General features: G+C 46.7%; 1 protein-coding gene across 1 annotated transcript in view; it reads left to right on the top strand.

Moving 5' to 3' along the window:
- Window positions 1–14,144: 14,144 nt before the first annotated feature.
- Window positions 14,145–22,368, top strand: part of LOC120913145 — a 41,956-nt gene continuing 33,732 nt past the window's right edge. The window contains exon 1 of the mRNA XM_040322870.1: window positions 14,145–14,237. Coding sequence (XP_040178804.1) covers window positions 14,232–14,237 — 6 coding nt within the window. The 5' untranslated portion in view covers window positions 14,145–14,231. The remainder of the gene's footprint in view (window positions 14,238–22,368) is intronic.

Raw genomic sequence — 22,368 nt, 5'->3', positions numbered from 1 at the left:
GGTATCCTTCCCTTCCCCCCATCCCCATTTGATGGTGTCTGCAGAATCGGCAACACATCACAATTTTTTTGTCTGTCTGTTAGATCCCTTTCACGCTAGGGCCCCGTACACACGAGAGGATCCATCCGTTGGAATTGATCCGCGGACCGGCTCCAGCGGATAGATCCCCTGGTGTGTACAATCCAGCGGATCTGTTTCCGTGGATTTTTATCCCCTGGGATGAATTTCCAGCAGATAAAAATTTGAAGACATGCTTTCAAATCTATCCGCTTGAATCCATCCCAACGGATTGATCCGCTGGTCTGTACAGACTCACCGGATCAATCCGTCCGAATGAATCCCCCGCATGCGTCGTAATGATTCGACGCATGCGTGGAATTCCTTATATGACAGCGTCGCGCACGTCGCCGCGTCATCATCGCGGCGACGGCGCGACACGTCATCGCGATGGGATTTCGGCGGGGATTTCGATCCGATGGTGAGTACACTCCATCGGATCAAAATCCTCGCAAATCCTCAAGAGGATTTATCCGCGGAAACGGTCCGGTGGACCGTATCCGCGGATAAATCCTCTCGTGTGTACGGGGCCTAAGGAGTTTTTCAGGCGTTTTAGCAGCACTAAAAATAGCGCCTAAATACCGCCTGAAAAACTCCTGCCTGCAGGCTCAGTGTGAAAGCCCGAGTGCTCAGAATGCTCAGAATCAAGTCGACGCATGCTTGGAAGCATTGAACTTTATTTTTTTCAGCACATCGTTGTGTTTTATGTCACCGCGTTCTGACACGATCGGTTATTTTATGGTGTGTAGGCGCGACGGACCATCAGTCAGCTTCATCGGTTCTCATCGGACCGTTCTCATCGGATGGACTGATCGTCTGTACGCGGCTTGAGGGATACAGGCATACGGCTTCACTGCCCGTTTCCTACTGCGCATGCTCCCCATTCACTAGAAGAGGATGCAGAAGAAGACAGACCGCGGTTACGGAAGATGCAGATTATGGACTTCCGCATAGCAACAGGTATTTCGGGTGAGCATAAAAGAAAAAAAATTTAAATTTTTTTTGTGATTTTTTGTGATTTTTTTTTTTCCTGGTTGGAACTCCACTTTAAGGGTGTGTATAGTGACGGCCTAATGGCATGCAGGAAGGAGTTCCACAGAAAAAAGGCACAAGAAAAGCCTGGATCTGTGAGTAAGGCTGCTTTCACACTGAGGCGATTTGCAGGCGCTATTGCGCAAAAAATAGCGCCTGCAATGCGCCCTGAAAGAGCCGCTCCTTTCCATCCAGTGCGAAAGCTGATGGACCCCCCCCGATGCCGATCCCTCAATCGGTGCAGGTCCCGCGCCGCCATCCACACTAAGGGATGCACACTAAGGGATCCACACTTACGGCTTCACTGCCCGTTTCCTACTGCGCATGCGCGAGTCTCGCCCAGAGGGCTTTCACACTGGAGCGTTGCGCTGGCAGGACGCTAAAAAAAGACCTGCCAGCCGCATCTTTGAGGCACGGTAGGAGCGGAAAAAATACCGCTCCTATAGCGCCCTTGCCCATTAAAATAAATGGGGTAGCGCCTTCAAACCTCACAAAGCGGCGTTTTTGCAGGCGGGTTTAACCCTTTTTCAGCCACTAGCGGGGGGTTAAAATCTCCCCGCTAGCGCCTGAAAATCGCAGCAAACATGATGGTAAAACGCAGCTAAAAATAGTGGCGCTTTACCGCCAACGCACCAAGCGCCTCAGTGTGAAAGTACCCCAACAAGGAAAAAGGAAAGATGTTCCTAAATAAACTAAGGCCCAGATTCTCATAGGACTTACGACGGCGCAGCGCCATGTACGCCGTCGTAAGTTCTAATCTGAGCCGTCGTATCTATGCGACTGATTCTTAGAATCAGTTACGCATAGATATCCATTAGATCCGACAGGCGTAAGTCTCTTACGCCGTCGGATCTAAACTGCAATTTTTTTTTGACCGCTAAGTGGCGCTTCCGTCAGATTCCCCTTCGAGTATGCAAATTAGCTAGATACGCGAGTTCCCGATCGTACGCGCGGCCGACGCAGTAAAGTTACGACGTTTACGTTAGGCTTTTCCCAGCGTAAAGTTGCCCCTGCTATATGAGGCGCAGCCAACGTTAAGTATGGCCGTCGTTCCCGCGTCGAAATTTTAAAAGGTTACGTCGTTTGCGTAAGCCGTCCGTGAATGGGGCTGGACGTCGAAACCAATGACGTCCTTGCGACGTCATTTGGAGCAATGCACACCGGGATATTTTACGGACGGCGCATGCGCAGTTCGTTCGGCGCGGGACGCGCTTCATTTAAATGATGCACGCCCCCTACCCGCCGAATTTGAATTCCGCCGGGTGATTTACGCTACGCCGCCGCAACTTTACAGGCAAGTGCTTTGTGAATAAAGCACTTGCCTGAAAAACTTGCGGCGGCGTAACTTAAATCGGATACGTTACGCCGCCGCAGCGATACGCCCAGTGTACAAGAATCTGGGCCATAATGTTTTGAATGGGGACTAAATGGGAGATATAAATGCCAGATGGTTGAGGGATGTTTATGATTTAACAAGTCTGAATCCTTAGCAGATATCCTAAGATACTTGTGCTACATACAATATATTATTTTCCCTCCACCAGGAGGATCCTAAAACTTCACACATGGGTATTCATTGTCTACCAAGAGGACAAAAGTAGTGTAGAATCCAATGGCTGTGCTGAATGCTAAACCTATTAGCACCTATAGACAAAACTTGCTTTGAAGTGACTGCAAATGAATTACCTAATGAATGTTACTAATGACGCCAACTGTATTCAAATTCTACATGTCAATATTGATCTTCTAATTGTCACTAATGGAAATAATGTCGTTACATTCAGACCCATTCACATCTATGTTTGTTTTAAGTGCATTCTCTCCAAAGCTACATGAATACACACAGAGGGGCAGATCCTCAAAGAAATTACGCCGGCGTATCTGTTGATACGCCGCGTAAATTTCAAATTTTGCGCGTCGTATCTTTGTTTTGGTATCCACCAAGCAAGATACAACGGCATCTGTGTTAGATCCGACAGGCGTACGCCTTAGTACGCCGTCGGATCTAAGATGCAATTTTCCGGCGGCCGCTGGGTGGCGTTCACGTCGTAATCCGCGTCGAGTATGCAAATTAGCTTTTTCCGACGATCCACGAACGTACGAGCGGCCGTCGCATTCTTTTACGTCGTTTCCGTTCGGGTTTTTCCGGCGTATAGTTAAAGCTGCTATCTGGTGGCGTACTCAATGTTAAGTATGGCCGTCGTTCCCGCGTATAATTTTGAAAATTTTACGTCGTTTGCGTAAGTCGTCCGTGAATGGGGCTGGACGCCATTTACGTTCACGACGAAAACAATGACGTCCTTGCGACGTCATTTGGAGCAATGCACCCTGGGAGTTTTGACGGACGGGGCATGCGCAGTTCGTTCGGCGCGGGGACGCGCTTCATTTAAATGAAACACGCCCCCTACTCGCCGCATTTGAATTCCGCGCCCTTACGCCGCGAGAAATACACTACGCCGCCGTAACTTACAGCGCAAATTCTTTCAGGATTCAAACATTTGCAAAGTATGTTACAGCGGCGTAGCGTATCTCACATACGCTGCGCCCATGCAAATGTATGAGGATCTGCCCCAGAGTGCCTTGAAAAAAGTATTCATACTCCTTGAAGATTTCCACATTTTGTCATTTTACAACCAAGTGTTTTATTGGGATTTTATGTGACAGACCAACACAAAGTGGCACATAATTGTGAAGTGGAAGGAAAATGATAAATGGTTTTCAACATCTTTTTGCAAATAAATATGTGAAAAGTGTGGCGTGCATTTGTATTCAGCCCCCCTTTACTCTGATACCCCTAAGGCCCCGTACACACGACCAAACATGTATGCTGAAACTGGTCCGCGGGCCCCGCGTATTGTTTACGCGCGGACTTCTGTACGATGGTGTGTACAACCATCGTACAGAAGCCCTCTGGCAGACATGTATGGTGAAAGCGGTCCGACGGACCGCTTTCACCATACATGTTTGTTCGTGTGTACCGGGCCTAAGGCCTCGTACACACGATCAGTCCAAACTGATGAAAACAGACTGAAGTCCAGTTTCATCAGTCCAAACCTACCGTGTGTAGGCCCCATCGGACTTTTGTCCTTCAGACCAAAGTTTTAGAACTTGCTTTAAAATCGGACTGATGGACGCCTGACCGATAGGTCAAAACCGATGGTTAGTACACAAAAGCATTGGTTCAAAACCCGCGCATGCTCAGAATCAAGTCGACGCATGCTTGGAAGCATTGAACTTTGTTTTTTTCAGCACGTCCTGTGTTTTACGTCACCGCGTTCTGACCTGATCAGTTTTTGAACTGATGGTGTGTAGGCACATCAGACCATCAGTCTGCTTCATCGGTGAACCGATGAAACTGAACTTCAGTCCGTTTTCATCAGTTTGGACTGATCGTGTGTACAGGGCCTAAGGACCCATCACACTGGGGCAGGATGTGCGGTGGCGGTATAAATACAGCTGTTCTGTGAAGCCCTCAGAGGTTTGTTAGAGAACCTTAGTGAACAAACAGCATCATGAAGGCCAAGGAACACACCAGACAGGTCAGTAATAAAGTTGTGGAGAAGTTTAACCACTTCCCGACGGCCGTACGACTTTGTACGGCCGCAGGGTGGCTCTAAATCTCTGAGCTGCCGTCTTTTTATGGCCTCCGCTCCTCCTGGCCACTGGGGGGCGCGTGAGCGCGCCGGCGGCCGCATCGCTGAGATGCAGATGCGCGTGCCTGGCAGCCGCGATGTCCGCTAGGCACCCGCGATCGGCGGTTACAGAGACAAGGATGTGGATCTGTGAGTGTAAACACACAGATCCATGTCCTGTCAGGGGAGAGAGGAGACCGATCTGTGTCCCTTGTACATAGGGACACAGATCGGTCACCTCCCCAGTCAGTCCCCTCCCCCCACACACAGTTAGAACAGTATGCAGGGTACACATTTAACCCCTTCCTCACCCCCTAGTGTTGACCCCTTCAATGCCAGTCACATTTATACAGTAATTAGTGCACATTTATAGCACTGATCGCAGTATAAATGTGAATGGTGCCAAAAATGTGTCAAAAGTGTCCGATGTGTCCGCCATAATGTCGCAGTCCCAATAAAAATCGCAGATCGCCGCCATTACTAGTAAACAAAAAATTATAAAAAATAATAATTCTGTCCCCTATTTTGTAGGCGCTATAACTTTTGCGCAAACCAGTCGCTTATTGCGATTTTTTTTTTTTACCAAACATATGTAGAATACGTATCGCCTAGACTGAGATTTTTTTTTTTTTTTTTTAATTGGGCTATTTATTATAGCAACAAGTAAAAAATATTAGTATTTGTTTCAAAATTGTCGCTCTTTTTTTGTTTATAGCGCAAAAAATAAAAACCGCAGAGGTGATCAAATACCACCAAAAGAAAGCTCTATTTGTGGGGGAAAAAAGGACGTCAATTTTGTTTTGGAGCCACGTCGCACGACCGCGCAATTGTCAGTTAAAGCGATGCAGTGCCGGAAGCTGACATTTCACCTGGGCAGGAAGGGGGGTATATGTGCCCAGTAAGCAAGTGGTTAAAGCAGGGCAGGTTATATAAAATTTCCCAAGCTTTGAACATCTCACGGAGCTCTGTTCAATCCATCATCCGAAAATGGAAAGAGCATATAAAAACGTCTTGGATTGAAATGGTTAAAAACAAGCAATACTAAGCTAAGCAGGGCAATAACTTCTCTGCAGGGTGCTGAAACCTTGCAAGAAGATCTGAACAAATTAATGGGGTGGGCAAATACATGGCAAATTAGGTTTAATGTAGAAAAATGTAAAATAATGCATTTGGGTGTCAAAAATATTAATGTTATCTATACACTGGGGGGGGGGGGGGGGACCTCTGGGGGAATCTCGGATGGAAAAGGACCTGGAGGTCCTAGTAGATGACAGGCTAAGCAAAATCCATAAAGACATGGATGAGCGAGTTTGGGGTGGAGGAACTTAACTGGCCTGCACAGAGTCCTGACCTCAACCCGATAGAACACCTTTGGGATGAATTAGAGAGGAGACTGTGAGCCAGGCCTTGTCGTCCACATCAGTGCCTGACCTCACAAATGCACTTCTGGAAGAATGATCAAACATTCCCATAGACACACTCCTAAACCTTGTGGACGGCCTTCCCAGAAGAGTTGAAGCTGTTATATCTGTAAAGGGCGGGGCCAACTCAATATTGAACCCTATGGACTAAGACTGGGATGCCATTAAAGTTTATGGGCTGGATTCAGGTAGGGGGGCGCAATGTTACGGCGGCGTAGCGTATCGTATTTCCGCTACGCCGCCGTAAATCAGAACATTGCGTACGCCTCATAGAAGCAGGAGCAACGTTACGCCGGAAAAGCCTTACGCAAACAACATAAAAAAATTCCGCCGGCGCACGTACGTTTGTGAATCGGCGTATCTAGGTCATATGCATATTCTACGCTGAAATCTACGGAAGCGCCCCTAGCGGCCAGCGTAAAATTGCACACAATTATACGCCGGCGTATTCAAGTTACGTCGGCGGAGGAAGCCTATTTTTTAAACGTATCTGCCTTTGAGAATCGGCGTAAAGATACGACGGCGCAGATTTGAAATTACGGCGGCGTATCTGGAGATACGCTGCGGTATCTGGTTGCTGAATCTAGCCCCATGTGTGTGTAAAGGCAGCTGTCCCAATTCAGTGTATGAAAAAATATGATTGTACATTTTCACTATAGATACACTTCAATTAAACCAAAAATCAGCAACAAGTCAGAATTTCCAAAAAAAGCCCAGAGTAGAGCAATTGACGAGCACTGTTTGTCATATTTACAGTTATTCCTTTACTGAGTTTTTTTTGTTTGTTATATAATAAAAGGTATACCTAGTTTTTGTATGTTTTTATTTTATTATGTGTGAATATGTTTTTGCATGTAAAGAACAGCTGGCTGCAGTTCTCTAAATGGTATATATTCTATATAAAAAAAAAAAATTCTGATTTTCTTTAGTTGTATTCAATATCTGTGGTAACAGTACACTGGTAGTGTGAGGACATCTAGTGGTGCACAGAAGAATTACACTATAACTTTATCAGTATCACTAAATGAATGTGCCCTTTACATCAGGTGTCCCCATCACAGTGTTAGGCTGCTTTCACATTGAGGCGTGCAGCCGCGGTGACGGTACAGCCGCGCTATTTGTAGCGCGGCTATACCGTCGTATTTACCGCGATATTCGGGCGCTAGCGGTGAGGTTTTAACCCCCGCTAGCGGCCGGAAAAGGGTAAATACCGCCCGCATTGCAGGCGGTATTACCGCGCTTTCCCATTGATTTCAATGGGAAGGCGCGGTATAGGAGCGGTGAACACACCGCTCCTATACCGCGGTAAAGATGCGGCTAGCAGGACTTTTGGTGCGCTCCTGCTAGCGCACCGCTTCAATGTGAAAGCCTTCGGGCTTTCACATTGAACACTACAGGGCATGATTTTTCATGCGGTATAGCAGCGCTATTTTTAGCGCTGTACCGCATGAAAAACGCCCCAATGTGAAAGGGGCCTTAAAGAGGAGTTCCACCCAAAAATGGAACTTCCTCTTAACCCACTCCTCACCCCCTTACATGCCACATTTGGCATGTAATTTTTTTTTGGGGGGGGGGGTGGGGGCTTCAGGAGAAGGGGACTTCCTGTCCCACTTCCTCCTTCCGCCGAGGGGCTGCAAAGGCGATTAAGCTTAATCGCCTTTTGGCAGCCCCTCCCTGTAGGCGATCGCCTAGGACACGTCAGGTCCTAGGCGATCGCCTTTCCAATCAAACAGCGCAGCGCCGGGCCGCGCCGCACGCACATGCGCAGTGCCGCTCACGCATGCGCAGTGGGTGCCCGGCCGTGAAGCCAAAAGCTGTCACGGCCGGGTGCCCACAGTGACAATGAAGATGCCGGCCGGGGAGGGGGGGAGAGGAGCGGACCCCCGGCCGGCGCGTCGCTGGAGTCGTGGAGCAGGTAAGTGTCTGTTTATTAAAAGCCAGCAGCTACACTTTTTGTAGCTGCTGACTTTTAATAAACTTAAAAAATGGGTGGAAAACTCCTTTAAGGATGCACATTAGTGCTGCATGGTGAGGAGTGAAAATGTGGGAGGAACTCCGCATTAACAACCCCCTCTGCTACTTAACTGACCAGATCAATATCCCAGGAGTTTCATTGACTTGATTCCATACTCTGATTAAAAAGTGTTCCTCAAATTTCTTCGAGAAGTGTATATTTCTGGGAGCGTTCTGTGAATCAACGTCTCCCAGTTGCCATAATGCATTGAATTTTAGTCCGCTTTCACATTGACGTGGTGCGGTTTGACCGAACCGGGGGAAGAGCGCAACTTATCTGTGTGTTTGGCGTGGGTTAGCAGTTCTTTCCTATCTACTTGCCGACCGCCCACCGTCGTTATACGTCCTCACTTTAAAGATGAATATCTCGGTAACGGCAGCAGCTGCTGCCACAATCGAGATATTCATCTCTTCTGTGGGCGGCCGTGTAAACGATAATGGCGGTCTCCACGGCGGATTCACCGCGGGATCGCCGTTATCGGTGGTGGGAGAGGGCCCCCCCCTCCCGCCGCTCTCCCGTGCCCTCCGCCGCTTACCGTAGCCGTCGTTAGCGGCGGAGGGGATCGCGACCGTTCGGTAGCTGAGCGGGGACGAGACTGAAGGAAAAATCTCCGTCGTCCGTCCCCATAGCTCTGCTGGGCGGAAGTGACGTCAAAACGTCAGTCCCACCCAGCATCTTAACCACTTCCATACTGGGCACTTACGCCCCTTCCTGCCCAAGCCAATTTTCAGCTTTCAGCACTGTCGCACTTTGAATGACAATTGCGCGGTCGTGCTACACTGTACCCAAACAATTTTTTTATCATTTTGTTCCCACAAATAGAGCTTTCTTTTGGTGGTATTTGATCACCTCTGCGGTTTTTATTTTTTGCGCTATAAACAAAAGAAGAGTGACAATTTTAAAAAAAAACACTATTTTTTACTTTTTTATTTAATAAATATCACATTTTTTTTTTAAAAAACTTTTTTTTCCCTCAGTTTAGGCCGATACGTATTCTTCTACATATTTTTGGTAAAAAAAATCGCAATGATCATATATTGATTGGTTTGCACAAAAGTTATAGCGTTTACAAAATAGCTGATAGATTTATGGCATTTTTATTTTATTAATTTTTTTACTAGTATTGGCGGCGATTTGCGATTTTTTTACTGTCACCGTGACATTGCGGCGAACACATCGGACACTTTTGACACGTTTTTGGCGCCATTCACATTTATACAGCGATTAATGCGATAAAAATGCACTAATTACTGTATAAATGTGACTGGCATTCAAGGGGTTAACACTAGGGGGTGAGGGAGGGGTTAATATGTATACCTGTATTGTGTTCTAACTGTGAGGAAAGGGGGGTGACTGGGGGAGGTGACCGATCTGTGTCCCTATGTACAAGGGACACAGATCGGTCTCCTCTCTCCCCTGACAGGACGTGGAGCTCTGTGTTTACACACAGAGCTCCAAGTCCCTGCTCTGTCGTTACCGATCGCGGGTACCTGGCGGACATCACGACCGCCAGGCACACGCATCGGCATCTCGGGGACGCGCCGGCGCGCTCGCGCGCCCCCCAGTGGCCGCAGGAATACAGGACGTCATATGACGTCCTGTTGAATATTCAGAGTCACCGTGGAGCCGTCATTTGACGATGGCCCGGTACTCTACTGGTTAAAGAAACATTTTTTTTTTGTCATTTGAAAAAGTGACATTTCCAAATTTTTTCTTTTTTTTTTGCATTTAAGCCTAAATATGAGATCTGAGGTCTTTTTGACCCCAGATCTCATATTTAAGAGGACCTGTCATGCTTTTTTCTATTACAATGGATGTTTACATTCCTTGTAATAGGAATAAAAGTGATAATTTTTTTTTTCAGTGTTAAAAATTGTAAAATAAATAAAAATAAATGCGAAAACCAAAAACAATTTTTTTTAAAGCGCCCCGTCCCGACGAGCTCGCGCGTAGAAGCGAACGTATACGCGAGTAGCGCCCGCATATGAAAACAGTATTCAAATCACACATGTGAGGTATCGCCGCGATCGTTAGAGCGAGAGCAATAATTTTAGCCTTAGACCTCCTCTGTAACTCAAAAAATGCAACCTGTAGAATTTTTTATACGTCGCCTATCAAGATTTTTAAGGGTAAAAGTTTGACGCCATGCCACGAGCGGGCGCAATTTTTAAGCGTGACATGTTGGGTATCATTTTACTCGGCGTAACATTATCTTTCACAATATATAAAGAAATTGGGCCAAATTTATTGTTGTCTTATTTTTTTATTAAAAAAAGTGAATTTTTTCAAAAAAAAAGTGCGCTTGTAAGACCGCTGCGCAAATACGGTGTGACAAAAAGTATTGCAATGACTGACATTTTATTCTCTAGGGTGTTAGAAAAAAATAAATATATAATGTTTGGGGGTTTTAAGTAATTTTCTAGCAAAAAAAAATGGTTTTGTCTCGTAAACACCGACTCTGAAAAACAGGCTCGGGGCTAAAGTGGCTATAGAGAGATCTATTGTGTTTGGTGTGCTTTCAGAAAGTGCACCAAAACCATAGGACGCAATAGAATTCTATGGGAAAGCGCAGCTAACCCGCGCTGCATCTGCGTTGTGGTCACACTGCACCGTATCAATGTGAAAGCGACCTTACAGAGAATTACAGAGGCTGCAGATTGAAATTAAAAGGTCATTTTAATAATACCTTACAACATGGCTTGTGCAATAATTGCATATGCTGTATTATTTTTTTCATGAAAAAGGAGCGACCCTAAGGCTGGGTTCACACTAGTGCGCTATACCGTCGGATTTGCCGCGGGATTCGGCCGCTAGCGGTGCGGTATTAACCCACACTATCGGCCGATAAAGGGTTAATACCGCCCGCAATGCGCCTCTGCAGAGGCGCATTGCGGCGGTATCACCGCAGTTTCCCATTGTTTTTAATGGGAAGGAGCGGTATACACACCGCTCCACTCACCACTCAAAAGATGCTGCTGGCAGGAGATTTTTTTCTCTCCTGCCAGCGCATCGCCTCAGTGTGAAAGCCCTCCGGCTTTCACATTGAGGTTGCTGGGCAGGAGTTTTTCAGGCGGTATAGCAGCGCTATTTTTAGCGCTGTACCCCTGAAAAACTCCTCAGTGTGAAAAGGGGTCTTAAAGTGAACAGAAAATCCAAATTTTGGGTGAACGCCAGAACAGGAATAGAGGCAACGTTTTCCAGTGAGGACACAGAGTCTGGTGACAACCTGGGATTCCAAAGCTCTCACTTCCTGTTTTGGCTATGGGACAGGAAGTGGAGAGAAATCTTCCTAATGGGACACAGATGGCAAAAACAAATCTTATTCTATTCAAAATGAATAAATAGTTCTATATTAATCCCTTTTGTGTCACTATGGGGGTTCTTTACGAAAGGCAAATTTACTTTGCACTACAAGTGCAAACTACAAGTGCAAACTACAAGTGCAAAGTGCACTTGGAAGTGCAGTCGCTGTAGATCCGAGTGGGACATGCAAGGAAAATAAAAAACAGCATGTTAGCTTCCACATGATTGGATAATAAAATCAGCAGAGCTTCCCCTCGTTTCAGATCTACCCCCCTCAGATTTGGTGCCCTTTCACACTGGTGCGTTTTCCCCGCGTTTTCGCGGTAAAAATATTAAAACGCCCATAAAACGCTCCCCATGCCCCCTTCATTGAAATGAATTATAAACCGCTGTAAAAACGGAGCGTTAAAATCGTGGTAAAACACCGCGATTTTACTGCGTTTTTACCACGTTTTTAATTAATTTCAATGGAGAGGGGCATGGGGAGCGTTTTAATAGCGCTATTTTTACCGCAAAAACACGGCAAAAACGCACCAGTGTGAAAGGGCCCTAAGAGTAGGGTGACCAGACATCCCCAGTTTCAGGGGACAGTCCCCAGATTGAGGACACTGTCCCCGGACCAATGCGACATGCGATTTAACAGGTCAAATTGCATGTCAAATCGGCGGGAATTGCCGTCAATAGCACCGTCCTAATCATAAAGTAGTTCCTGTACTACTTTTTGCGATTTCGGGCTGCGATTTACATCTGTGCAGAAACCCGCCCAGATGTCTCTGAAATCACGGCTGAAATTGTGTGAGTTTTGCTGAAATCGCACGGCTTCAGTCCTACAGCTCAGTGTGAACCTCGGCTCAGACCCCTTTCACACTGAGGAAGTTTTCAAAAGCGTTTGAAATAGCCTCTAAAAAGCGCTGAAAACTGCCTCCCATTCTGTGCAATGAGAGCTTTCGCACTGGGGCAGCGCGCTTGCGGGACCTTAAAAAAAGTTCTGCAAGCAGCATGTAAATAGCACTCCTGCCCATTGCAATGAAGGGGCAGCGCTTCCAATGCGTCTTAAAATTGCAGCAAAATGGGACTTATTACCTTTTTTTAACCACTTGTCCACCGGAGGACGTCGTCATATGACGTCCTCGACTTTGTGCGGTGATATCTGAATGATGGGTGCAGCTATAGGCATCATTCAAATATCGCCGTCTTCAGCCGCCGATTCTGTGCACGATAAGAACGATCAAAGCGGCGGTTCCAATGCTGGATCGTTCTTATAGGGCATATAGGCAGCTGGAGGGGATGTCCCCCCTCCCTTCCCGCCACCATCCGGTGCTTCTCCGGGCTTTCCCGTGCCATCGGGGGCCCAGAGAGCGAATCGGTCGGCGCTGCCTGGGAAGCATATAGATGACTGGTGACCAGATGGTCACCAGTCATCTCTATGACCGTCGGAGGCCCGGGCGTGACGTTATGACGTCACGCCCGGTACCTGGAAGTAAACAAAGCCGCAATCACGGCTGTCGGCAAGTGATCGTGATTTTTTTCCCACCGATTTCATGCTTGTAAGCCTGGAGGAGAGATGTGGGGTCTTATTGACTCCGCCTCTCTCCATAAAGAGGACCTGTCACACTGATTCCTATTACAAGGGATGTTTACATTCCTTGTAATAGGAATAAAAGTGATCAAAATATTTTTTTTTTTAAATAAAAAAAATTAAGTAAAATAAAAATAAAATGAAAAATATTTTTTTTTCAAAACGCCCCTGTCCCCGTTATCTCGCGCACAGAAGCGAACACGCATGCAAGTCCCGCCCACATATGTAAACGCCGTTCAAACCCCACATGTTAGGTATCGTCGCGTGCGTTAGAGTGTGCGCAACAATTCTAGCACTGGACCTCCTCTGTAACTCGAAAATAGTAACCTGTAAAAAATGTTGAAGCGTCACCTATGGAGATTTTTAAGTACCGAAGTTTGGCGCCATTCCATGAGTGTGCGCAATTTTAAAGCGTGACATGTTAGGTATCTATTTACTCGGCGTAACATCATCTTTCACATTATACAAACAAATTGGGCTAACTTTACTGTTTTGTTATTTTTTAATTCATGAAACCGTTTTTTTTTCCCCCCAAAAAAGGCGTTTGAAAAATGATTGCGCAAATACCGCTATTTTATTCCCTAGGGTGTCTGCTAAAAAAATATATGTAATGTTTGGGGGTTCTGATTAATTTTCTAGCAACAAAAAATTTGATTTTTACATGAAGGAGAGAAGTGCCAAAATAGGCCCGGTGGACAAGTGGTTAAAGGTAAAATCCACCCCGCTAGCGTCCGCAAAAGTGCCGGGAAAGCACAGCAAAAACAACCGGCACTGTAGTGTGAAAGAGGTATAAAACCGCAAAGGCAGTGGATGGGGGTATTCACATATCTGGACAAAAAATATTCCTCCTGCGAATGGGACCGCCCCGCAATCATGTCCTATAAACGCAGTTGTGGGGCAGTGACATAGTATTTACAAGGTCAAAATAGTTGGCAAGGAGGTAATATTTCACCCCCTGCCAAACGCCTCTGAAACTTTTTGGAACTAGTAAAAATCTTGCTGCAGATCAAGTTTGACCTCACTGTCATGTTCTCCCCTGTGTTCCAGGTGCCCCAATCCAACATGGTGTCTACAGATTCCCGGGTCGGGTTTTTGTCTTGATGAGTGAGAGCAGAGGACACGCCTACATGTGATCAGGGTTTCATTACTTCACCTGTGATCAGGTTGCTTCCAAGAAATAGAAGTCAGAGGATATGAAGGTACACAATGCAGCTTGGAAGAGCGAAGCTGGATACACACTATGCAATTTTTTTTGTAGATTGTTTTCCTTCAGATTTACCAAAACCATATAATATGAAGTCAAATGTTAGGAGTTTCCATTTGTATGCGATGAGGCCGGCCCGTGCACTACATGGTTTTGGTAAATTTAAAGGAATGTTGTATGGGGTCTTATGCCGCGTACACGCCATCACTTTATGTGATGGAAAAAAAAACGACGTTTTTAAAAACGTCAATTTAAATGACCGTGTGTGGGGGAAAATGTTGTTTTATGTCTTGTGAAAAAAGGAAAAAAAAATTGAAGCATGCTTCAATTTTTTGTGTCGTTTTTCAAAACTTTGTTTTTTGTTTCACAAAAAATCACTGTGTGTAGCAAAAACGACGTTTAAAACAACGTTTTTAAACCCGTGCATGCTCAGAAGCTAGTTATGAAGCGAGCTTCAATGGAAAAAAGTGGTGAACGTAACCTCGCTTTGCTAGAGCATTGTGAAAAAACGATGGTGTGTAGGCAACTTCGTTTTTGAAAATTGAAGTTTCAAAAACGTCGTTTTTTTTTTTCATCACATAAAGTGATGGTGTGTACGCGGCATTAGTCCATGCAAACCATGGTATGTGCATTGAAATACACTTGTGTTGGCATGCATTTGTGTTCTGTGTTGTGTCATGTTTTAATATGTGCTGCAATACTTATTTTATTTGTATTCTATTTATACTGCTTTAACCACTCAAGACCCAGACCATAATGCAGGTAAAGGACCTGGCCCCTTTTTGCGATTCTGCAGTGCGTCGCTTTAACTGACAAAATTGGCGTCCTTTTTTTCCCACAAATAGAGCTTTCTTTTGGTGGTATTTGATCCCCTCTGCGGTTTTTATTTTTTGCGCTTTCTTTTGGTGGTATTTGATCCCCTCTGCGGTTTTTATTTTTTGCGCTATAAACAAAAATAGAGCGACAATTTTGAAAAAAAATGCTATATTTTTTACTTTTTGTTATAAAAAAAATATCCCCAAAAAACGTATAAAAAAACTTTTTTTTTTTTTCTCAGTTTAGGCCGACACGTGTTTTGCTACATATTTTTGGTAAAAAAAAATGCAATAAGCGTTTATTGATTGGTTTGTGCAAAAGTTATAGCGTTTACAAAATAGTGGATAGTTTTATGGCTTTTTTTTTTTTTTTTGTGTGACTGCGACATTATGGCGGACACATCAGACACTTTTGACACATTTTTGGGACCATTGTCATTTTCACAGCGAAAAGTGCTATAAAAATACACTGATTACTGTGAAAATGACAATGCCAGTGAGGGGGTTACCACTAGGGGGCGCTAAGGGGTTAAGTGTGCCCTAAGGGAGTGATTCTTACTGTAGGGGGCGTGGCTGAACGTGTGACATCACTGATCGTCGAGCCCTATAACGGGGAACAGACTATCAGTGACAAGTCACAGAGAAGAACGGAGAAGGTGTGTTTACACTCACTTCTCCCCGTTCTTCAGCTCCTGTGACTTGATCGCGGGACACCGGCGGCGATCGGGTCCGCAGGTCTAACGGGCGCGGTCACTGAGCTTTAGACCGGGTCGCAAGCGCGCCGCCGGCGGCGCGACCCACGGCTGGGCACTTAAAGGGCAACGTGCCTGTGCCCAGCCGTGCCATTCTGCCGACGTATATCGGCGTTAGGCGGTCCTCAAGTGGTTAAGCTTTATTTGTAAGGGAAAGTTGTTGACTTTCAATTGACTGTTTTTTGACTTGTGTTTATGTTCTCTGTGCCTCAAAAATTAAAATAGGGCATTTTTATTTTTATTATTTATGTGTGTGTGTATATAATATTTAATCCACCCCCCCCCCCCAGAGCAGTGAAACGCACAACACTGGTATGAACTGCTCTTAGACCCCATTCACACTGCCGACGCCCACCGTGGCGCTGCTCATCGACTTCAATGGACAGGAGTGCATTAGCAGCGGTGAGTTCACCGCTGCTAATGCGCTCCGAAGAAGCTGCTGGCAGGACTTTTTCTGACTCCCTGCCAGCGCACCGCTCCAGTGGAAAGCCCTCGGGCTTTCACACTGGAGTGAATAGAGCAGCAGTTTAAGGGCGGATTGCAGGTGCTATTTTTAACGCTATAGGGCCTGCAAAACACCCCCAGTGTGAAAGGGGTCTTATTGAAATGCATTGCTTTGACAATTGTAGCGCCCCCTTACTTTCAGTATGGGCACTACGCTAAAGTTAGTGGGGAGTGGGAGAGTTATTTCGCTCCCATTCATGTTTTGTTAAATTTGGGCTGCTGTCATTCCTGAACTGTCCTGTAGGTCAGTCTGCGCTCCAGGGGTGCCGATCCCACCCCTGGGCGACAGTTGGCGCTAGAGGGGTTCTGGCAGAGCCGCTTTTCCCCAGCAGCCAATTAGAGGAGTTTTCCCTCGCGGGGCATGCTGGGGGAGAGTATATCTGTGGCAGACGCTGTTTTCCTTGGTTCTTCGCTGGTTACAGGTGCGGCACCCACCTTTAGGGTGTGCGCATCCAACGGACCCCGGCGATATGGCCTACCAGGCTGGGGTCGCATGCTACGCGGAGCACCATGCTGCTGAAAGGGGGCCTAGTGACTTACTGTAGGGTGACCAGACATCCCCGATTTCAGGGGACAGTCCCCTGATTGAGGACACTGTCCCCGGAACAAGTCTGTCCCCGGATTGGATTTGAACAGGGACTGGGGCAATTTCATAGACAGTCAGTGCTCCTACTAGCTTAGGGGGGTGGATTTTTTTTTCCATTATCTGTCCCCCTTTCTGATGATCATGTGCCCGGTGGAGCGGAGGGAATATTTCTTCAGTTTCGGGTGCATGCCCATTTCGCACCGCTCGCATGTTCTGCCTTGGCTCAAGTCCCGGCCAGCAGCCTGCCTGCTTATCTCCTTCCCTTCCCTGGCGGGGTGGTCTTCCACCGCTCCCCACCCAGTAGTAGCCGGGGCCCGGAGAGTAAGACTTGACAGGCTGTGAGGCGGGTGGCGGCGGCGGTCAGAGAGTCGCTGATTGCCGCCACTACTAGTAAAAAAAAAAAATCTGGTCACCTTAACTTACTGGGTCCCCAACTTTATTGAAGAGATCCCAAGCTATGTGCTGTGCGGTGGGGAATCGGCTCAAGGAAGAACCCCGGAGGCAGGTTATCTGAGGGGCTGGACAAACCATCGGGGATCTGCTGACCGGGACATTGACAGGTATACTTCAACTGTCACCCGGTGACCCTAACTTAATCTACTCGGAGGATTCGCTCAATCCATTCAGCTCATCCAAGAATTAGGGCTGTGGCAGAGACCTGTTCCTCCCAGCAACTTTAAAGTGACGCTTCGGTTGCCAGGCTCGTGGCAGGAGTCTGTCCGGAGGCACTTCACCCGCTCTGGCTGGAGTGGCGACGAACTGTATCTATTACTACTGAGAGCAGGATTGCTCTGTTCATATCCAGGCCTGATACTGCAAAGTTTCTCTCTCGCTTCATCAACCTTTTCTCTTTACCTCATGTTGATCGTGTTGGGCCGAGAAATAAAGCATTCAAAAAATCTCACTCGCTGATTGGACATTCGTTTACTGCTCTACTCACTACAATCACCCTAGACAACGACAGGTAACTTAATACGCCGATCCCAAAACAACCAGCGGCTCCTGAGGGGGTAGCGCTACACAATGTATGTGTGCTGGCATACGTCGGCATCTGCCCTCCTCCCCCTTCTTTCTTTCTTCACTTTTTTTGTTTGTTGTGAAAATGGGGTACTTTGGTGCAGTGGTTGGCTTAAGCATTGTGTGAGCATATGATGGGATTAAATCCCCATATTTACTCATTAAGATTTGGTACTTTTAACCACTTAAGGACAGAAGGTGTTTTTCAGATTCGGCGTTTACAAGACTAAAACAGTTTTTTTTGCTAGAAAATTACTTAAAACCCCAAAAAATTATATATATTTTTTTCTAACACCCTAGAGAATAAAATGGCGGTCATTGCAATACTTTTTGTCACACCGTATTTGCGCAGCGGTCTTACAAGCGCACTTTTTTTGGAAAAAATTCACTTTTTTGAATTAAAAAATAAGACAACAATAAATTTGGCCCAATTTTTATATATTGTGAAAGATAATGTTACGCAGAGTAAAATGATACCCAACATGTCACGGTTAAAAATTGCGCCCGCTCGTGGCATGGCGTCAAACTTTTACCCATAAAAATCTTGATAGGCGACGTTTAAAAAATTCTATAGGTTGCATTTTTTGAGCTACAGAGTAGGTCTAGGGCTAGAATTATTGCTCTCGCTCTAACGATCGTGGCGATACCTCACTTGTGTGGTTTGAACACCATTTTCATATGCGGGCGCTACTCGCGTATGCTTCTGCGCGCGAGCTCGACGGGACGCTTTAAAATATTTTTTTTTTGTTTTCTTATTTATTATTATTGATTTTATAATTTTTTACACTGAAATAATATGTAATGTAAACATCCCTTGTAATAGAAAAAAGCATGACAGGTCCTCTTAAATATGAGATCTGGGGTCAAAAAGACTTCACATCTCATATTTAGACTTAAATGCAAGAAAAAAAAAAAAAAAGGAAAATTTGTCATTTAAAAAAATGACAAAAAAATTGTCTCTTTAAGACGCTGGGCGGGACTGACGTTTTGACGTCACTTCCGCCCAGCAGAGCTATGCGGACGGGTGGGGGCCATCTTGCCCTCACTCGAGTCCTCACTGAAGAGCTAGCAGCATCCGATCTCCTCCGCCGCTACCGACGGCTCCCGTAAGCGGCGGAGGGCGCGGAAGAGCACCGGTAGGGGGGGGGTCCCTCTCCCGCCACCGATAACCTCGATTTTGCGGCGAATCCGCCACGGAGACCGCCGTTATCGTTTACACGCCCGACCACAGAAGAGATGGATACCTCGGTTGTGGCAGCAGCTGCTGCCGTTACCGAGATATCCATCTTTAAAAAGAGGACGTATATATACAGTGGGCGGGCGTTAAGTGGTTAAAGCGGAGGTTCACCCGCACATGACACTATTTCCCCTTAGATTAATGCTCGTTTTGTCTAGGGGAATCGGCTATTTGTTTTAAAATATGATCCGTACTTACCCGTTTACGAGATGCATCTTCTCCGTCGCTTCCGGGTATGGACTGCGGGAATGGGCGTTCCTTCTTGATTGACAGTCTTCCGAGAGGCTTCCGACGGTCGCATCCATCGCGTCACGATTTTCCGAAAGAAGCCGAACGTCGGTGCGCAGGCGCAGTATAGAGCCGCACCGACGTTCGGCTTCTTTCGGCTACGAGTGACGCGATGGATGCGACCGTCGGAAGCCTCTCGGAAGACTGTCAATCAAGAAGGAACGCCCGCTCCCGAAGACCCATACCCGGAAGCGACGGAGAAGATGCATCTCGAAAACGGGTAAGTACGGATCATATTTTAAAACAAATAGCCGATTCCCCTAGACAAAACGAGCAGGAATCTAAGCGGAAAATAGAAAACAAAAAGGAATTGGGTGAACTCCCGCTTTAAGAAACCTTGTAAGGCTCGGTTTCCACTACTGTGAGGAGTTGTGCGACTTGACACATGTGAAGTCGCATGATAAGTCAAAACCCAAGTATTTCAATGGTCCCAGTTCTAATTGGTGTGACTCCAAAAAAAATGTTTGCACTACTTTGTTCCGACTTCAGTGTGACTTGGTCGCATGACATTGCATCAAAAATCGCATTGCAAAGTCACACTGTAAAACTTTGACCTGGAAAGTCATGTGATTTATTTTTTTATTTTTTCGTGATTTTGATGACTTGAAGCAATGCCTGTGTATTCTTGAGGTCTATAGACCTCCAGTCGCATCCAAGTGTGACAAAAGTAGTGCAAGGACTACTTTTGAAGTCACTGCGATTTGAAGTCGCACAGATATCAACGGTACTAATTGGAAATCATGAGGTACAACTTGCCATGCGATTTTTGCAGTCCCAAGTCACATGACAAGTCGCACTAGTTGAAATGTAGCCTTACAGTATAAAGTACACCATATACTCTACATTTGTATTGTGCCATGTTCGGGTCAGACATCCAAGACCAGAGTAGAGCTCAAACACGCTATGAGTCAACGGTAAAATGCAAGGGTACTGTGTCTCTGGGAAGTACAACACAGGGCGGATAATATGCTCTCTCCATTATAAATGAGCCCTAACCTTTCGCACACAGGTGCCAAAACGGCACCATTTTAGGCATTCAGGGGTGGGGTTTTTTATTTCCTGTTCTGAATGCAACCCAGAGCGATGCACTCTGAACAGACAGCATACCTGAGTAGCTTCGTCGTGACTGTAGCGCAGGGCCTTCTTAATAGCATCATGGGCCCCTGGGCAAAGTAATGCCCTGGGGCCCCTACCAGCTTGCCCCAATTTACACACACATACTTTCAAGAAATAAAGTATAAATAGTTTGATAGAATTAAAACATATTCATTAGTACTTTCAATAAAAAAAAAAAATCGATTTAACAAAAGGAAAACATTCCATAGATCAAAGACTAGTCAACACAAAGGGCACGGTACAGGGGGGATGCAGAAGGACACAGTCCGGGGGGGGGGGGGTCAGGAAGGCACAGTCCAGGTGGGGGGAATGCAGGAGGGCACAGTCCAGGTGGGGGGAATGCAGGAGGGCACAGTCCAGGGGGGGGAGGGATGCAGGAGGGCACAGTCCAGGGGGGGGGGGGTCAGGAGGGCACAGTCCAGGTGGGGGGGATGCAGAAGGGCACAGTCCAGGTGGGGGGGAATGCAGGAGGGCACAGTCCAGGGGGGAGATGCAGGAGGGCACAGTCCGGGGGGGGGGTCAGGAGGGCACAGTCCGGGGGGGATGCAGAAGGGCACAGTCCAGGTGGGGGGAATGCAGGAGGGCACAGTCCAGGGGGGGATGCAGGAGGGCACAGTCCAGGGGGGGGGTCAGGAGGGCACAGCCCGGGGGGGGATGCAGAAGGGCACAGTCCAGGTGGGGGGGAATGCAGGAGGGCACAGTCCAGGGGGGGAGATGCAGGAGGGCACAGTCCAGGGGGGGGATGCAGGAGGACACAGTCAGAAGGGCACAATACTGGCATCTGGAGGGCACAGTATAGGTTTCGGGACACGACCATATCAGGATAGTTTAGTAAAAAGCATGACTGCCCCAGCAAAAAATTCGGGACAGTTGGCAAGTATGATGTAAGAATATTGTGGGCCCCCCCATGTACCTGGGGCCCCTGGGCAGTGCCCAGGAGTGCCCTTGCATTAAGATGGCCCTGCCGTAGCGTCATCTTGGCACGGCCATTCAAACAGCTGGAAGAAGGAAGCTGTTATAGCGTGCTGCTGGAGAGCTGTTTTTTTATAAGTGAAGTCTGTCATAATGTGCTAGTATGCAGTTCATACTAGCAAACTCTGACCAAACTAAAATTGTATTTATCCCCTCCTGTTGTGAAAGGAAAGGAAGCATTGAATGTCTGTACATATAGGCAGAAAAGAGGATTGCAGTAGATTGAGCTGGGTGGGGGGGGGGGTGTTAAAGTGTTTGTTGTTTTTGTTTTTTTTGTAGCAGAGTCCCAGGTCCCTTGAGGCCTAATGGGGACCTTTTCAGAGTTAGGGACAGCTGACATCCTTCTGTGTAGAGTCGGTTACAAGGCATGGTGGGTGTAATGCAAGATGAGATGGAGGGTGCCAGACACTTTTTGACTACAAAAAGATTTATTGTCTCTTGAACAGAACTGGGGGGGGGGGGGGTTAGGGCCTGGACACCCTTAAGTAGATGCAATGATAATTGTCAGACTCCGAGACTTCTATAGGTAGACAGTTATACAGGTGAAGACCTCCAGCCGGACACCTCTTCTCTATAGGTAGGACTGCTGTCTCCTATGGCAACAATCTTGTAGTAATTACTAACGGTAGTTGTATTTAACTATTGGCAATACAAACAGTTTTCTGCTTACTCCAGTCACTCACTGTGGTTCTTCACTCAACAAACTCCCAGTCTTTTACTAGACTTCGGATCCAATAGCCACTGGATCCCCTGAGTTCTTCCACTTTTAGCACTCAGTATCTTCCTCAAGCGTCACCCCATTTCCCTACTGGGTCCCTGGCTTGGCACTCACAGATGCT

Source organism: Rana temporaria, chromosome 9 (assembly GCF_905171775.1).
Source record: "Rana temporaria chromosome 9, aRanTem1.1, whole genome shotgun sequence".
Classification (NCBI taxonomy): domain Eukaryota; kingdom Metazoa; phylum Chordata; class Amphibia; order Anura; family Ranidae; genus Rana; species Rana temporaria.
Note: the sequence above shows the minus strand (reverse complement) of the source record. Positions and strands in the feature narration are given on the sequence as shown.